This window comes from Aquila chrysaetos, chromosome 9, assembly GCF_900496995.4.
Source record: "Aquila chrysaetos chrysaetos chromosome 9, bAquChr1.4, whole genome shotgun sequence".
NCBI lineage: Eukaryota > Metazoa > Chordata > Aves > Accipitriformes > Accipitridae > Aquila > Aquila chrysaetos.
Window position 1 is genome coordinate 25,917,763 of NC_044012.1, and position 3,144 is coordinate 25,920,906.

The 3,144-nt window shown below is 46.1% G+C and overlaps 1 protein-coding gene across 1 annotated transcript; it reads right to left on the reverse strand.

Moving 5' to 3' along the window:
- Positions 1 to 2,042: 2,042 nt before the first annotated feature.
- LOC115345902 (feather keratin 4-like) lies at positions 2,043 to 2,366 on the reverse strand. Its single transcript, XM_030025418.1, has one exon. The coding sequence runs from the start codon at positions 2,364 to 2,366 to the stop codon at positions 2,043 to 2,045; it is 324 nt and encodes a 107-aa protein (XP_029881278.1).
- Between the last annotated feature and the right edge of the window lie 778 nt (positions 2,367 to 3,144).

Here is a 3,144-nt window from a genome sequence, read left to right on the forward strand (position 1 = left end):
GAGAAGAACAAAAGAAACAGAATTAGCACAGGGCAGGAAGGTGATGGAGGTGCAGACTGCTGGGATTTTAAATGGTCTGCTTTGCTCTTTTCTTACTTCTGGCTTCATCCTGAAAGAATGTCTTGCTCTCTTAAGTGGTCCTTGTGGACTTAAAGCTGACAGATCATCTCCTGTGAGTGAGACCTGATGCATGCAATGTTTGGGTGCATCAGTAGCTTCTCCTTGACCTTTGTGACCCTTCTGTAAAATTGCATGGCCCACTATTTTTCCTTCCACGTTTATTTTATTTCTTCTGGATGGAGACAGGTTTTCTGCCTTTCCTCTGGCCTGCGAGGGCAGGACCTGCTGCTGAAAGTAAAACCTGCCCAATTCTAACCGTAACGATGGCAGGAATAGACAAACCTGTATTTTCCTTCCCAGCTCTTCCTCTGAATCAGAAACTGATGCAAAGACAAACACTTTGCCCTGATGTGTCAACTGTCTTTCCTGTAACAACCACCTAGACCACAGGGGTGTTGTGAAAATGCTGTCTTTTAAAGTGAGCACTGCATTCTTAACCACGTAGTCTGGGGCCGGGAGAAGCCACACCTGCACCCGCCCGGCTGCTGTCTTTGTGCAGGGTGAGGTCCCAGCAAGACTGTGCTCAGAACACTTCCCAGTGGGATTTGCTCTGTGGCTGGTGTCCAAAAGACAGACAGATGTTCATCCCACTTGCCTATGTTTGGCTACCCATCACAATGGCACATATGCCCCAGGATAGCGGCCTGGGTATGTTTGGACAATAGGTCTGACAAACCTGTTTGAGAAGATGCTGGAATTCTACCACTCTATCCATGATCTGTGCAGTGCACTACACTCAGCATTGCTGTCTTGGGTCTCCAAGGATTTAGTGTGTGCTGACCAACTTAAAACACGGCTGCAGCCCACTGCAGCTTGTGATTTTGTCTTGGCTGATAAGCATGGCAACAATGTGGTTAGTTAAATCCAGGTAAGCCAGGAGTTCATGCCCCTCAGCATGTGGAAAACAGCATTTTCAAGACCGCGTAAGTCAGACCATCAGAGATTTTGACTGTCATTTCGGGAGAGGAAGAGGTCAGTAATCTTCATCAGGCTTGCTGTCTCAGGATGCATTTATTTCTCTGTTCGGGGGAGAAGGCCTCTGTGAGCTTGTTGTGGCAAGGAGTGAATAGATATCCTTTTGCTGTACACTGAATCCTGAAGTATGCCCATGCCTTCCAGGCTCCCCTTACCCCTGATTTTTTTGTAGCTGTTCCTGACCCTCATTTCCTTTTCTTTCCCATGTACTTCTGGGATGTGCTGGGAGAAATGGGATGGTGGTTTGGACATAATTGTTGCCAGGTGGCCCAAGGAAAGGCTCCACAGATGCTTCACTTGCTTGTGAGGTATCGAGGCTCACCATGCTCACAGGGACAGTTGCATTTGCAGCACCAGAATGCAGGAAATAGGGGCCTGAGGTAGAGTTCACCATGTATGTGCCTGCATCAGATTTTCTTTTGGATCCTAAGGCTATCAAACACAGCAAAAACATAGTACTTGTATAACATCCATGGCTATGAAACATTTAGGGTCTGTATCAAGGTCTGGGATTTCCTTTTAACACCTTAATTAATGCAAAAGACTAGTCATCAAGGATTATTTTAGCATAAGTGGGCTATAGATTTAGAAACCATACAAATAAAAGCAGAAAACATGATATTGTGATGCAGAAAGGATTTTATTGGAACTGATAAATGCGTTTTATCAGACTACAGCAATACTGCAGGAAACAATACAGAGAAATAAAATTAAATCTACAGGAAACCAAAGTAAAAAGAGGTTGAACACAGAGCCAGAACACTGTGAGCAGAGATCTAATACAAGTGGGATATACAGTGTCTGGGCTTGTTTCTCAGGATGGATGAGCATGCCTGGCTACTGAGGACTCTTGCTGCCTCTCTGAAAGCCATGCTCCTCCTGTCACTCAGGTTGTGAATTTGTACTTGTTTCTTCTGGGTCTTGCCATCCAGGAAAACCTTGCAGGGCTAAGCAGGGCAGTGTATCCCACAGTTGCGGGAGTAGCAGGGGTAGGAGGACCTGCCACCCAGGTAGGCACCAGACCCGAAGGAGCTCTGGGCATCCAAGGAGCTCCCATAGCCAAAGGAGCTGCCTATCTCCAGTGGGGCTGAGGTGCCCACGAAGCTCTCCTGAGGGCAGGAGCTGAGGATGGGGCCCGGGAAGACGATAGCCACAGGCGGTGGGTAGACCACGGCACGGGAGTCCCCGCAGGAGGTGACACAGGGCTGACTCCAGGCATTGGCGTATGGCGCAGGGCAGCTCACATCACAGGCCTGTCCATTGGAAGACATCTTTCTGGCTGGAAGTAAGCCTAAAACACACAGGGTGGGGAGAGCATGAGTCAGGGGTGACAGTGCAGGTGCATTTGCAAAGGGGAGCCCTCATGTATTCAAACCAGTGACAGTGAAGGAACACATTCAGAGGGTGAGTGCCACAGGTAAATCTGTTTAGAATTAAAGGTGAGAAAGACAAAATGCATTTTACTCTATTTATTCTATTTCCTATTACTCTGTTTCACATCTTAAAATAGTTCTTACAACACTCCTTATCTGAATTTCTTAGAAGTAAATTGAACTGACATGTTAGCTCAAACCTTCCCCTGCCCCACAAAAAACATGACTTACTTGGTTGAACAGCAGAAGGGATATGAGACTCCAAGAGAAGTGGTTTGAAGACTCTGGGCTACAGGTGCTTTTATACAGTTTCTCAGTTTGCCCTGGGGAAGTGAACCATTCTTGCCCTCATTTGTACTCATTGTCCCTCAAATACACTTTTATGCATGTCACTCAATCGAGGTAATTGTTGTGCATATTGTTTCTCCTAACTGAGAAACTCCACCTCAGATGATTTTACATCTACTTCATAGCCCCTAGATATCTTGTATGTCAAACAGGGGTGGGGAGGGGGGTGTGTGTACAAGTTCCATCTTCGTTATAACTCTGACTTTATTGGGGACAGAGGAAGATCAGGACTTACTTTGCTATGAATCTACAAATTAATTTTTCAGATTGTGTGGTTGTCTTATAATTTAACCAGTATCTCTGTATGAGTTGGCCATATATTGGTGTT

Bases quoted from the DNA above. Each gene is read 5' to 3' on its own strand.
- LOC115345902 (XM_030025418.1), bottom strand. From the start codon at position 2,366: ATGTCTTCCAATGGACAGGCCTGTGATGTGAGCTGCCCTGCGCCATAC.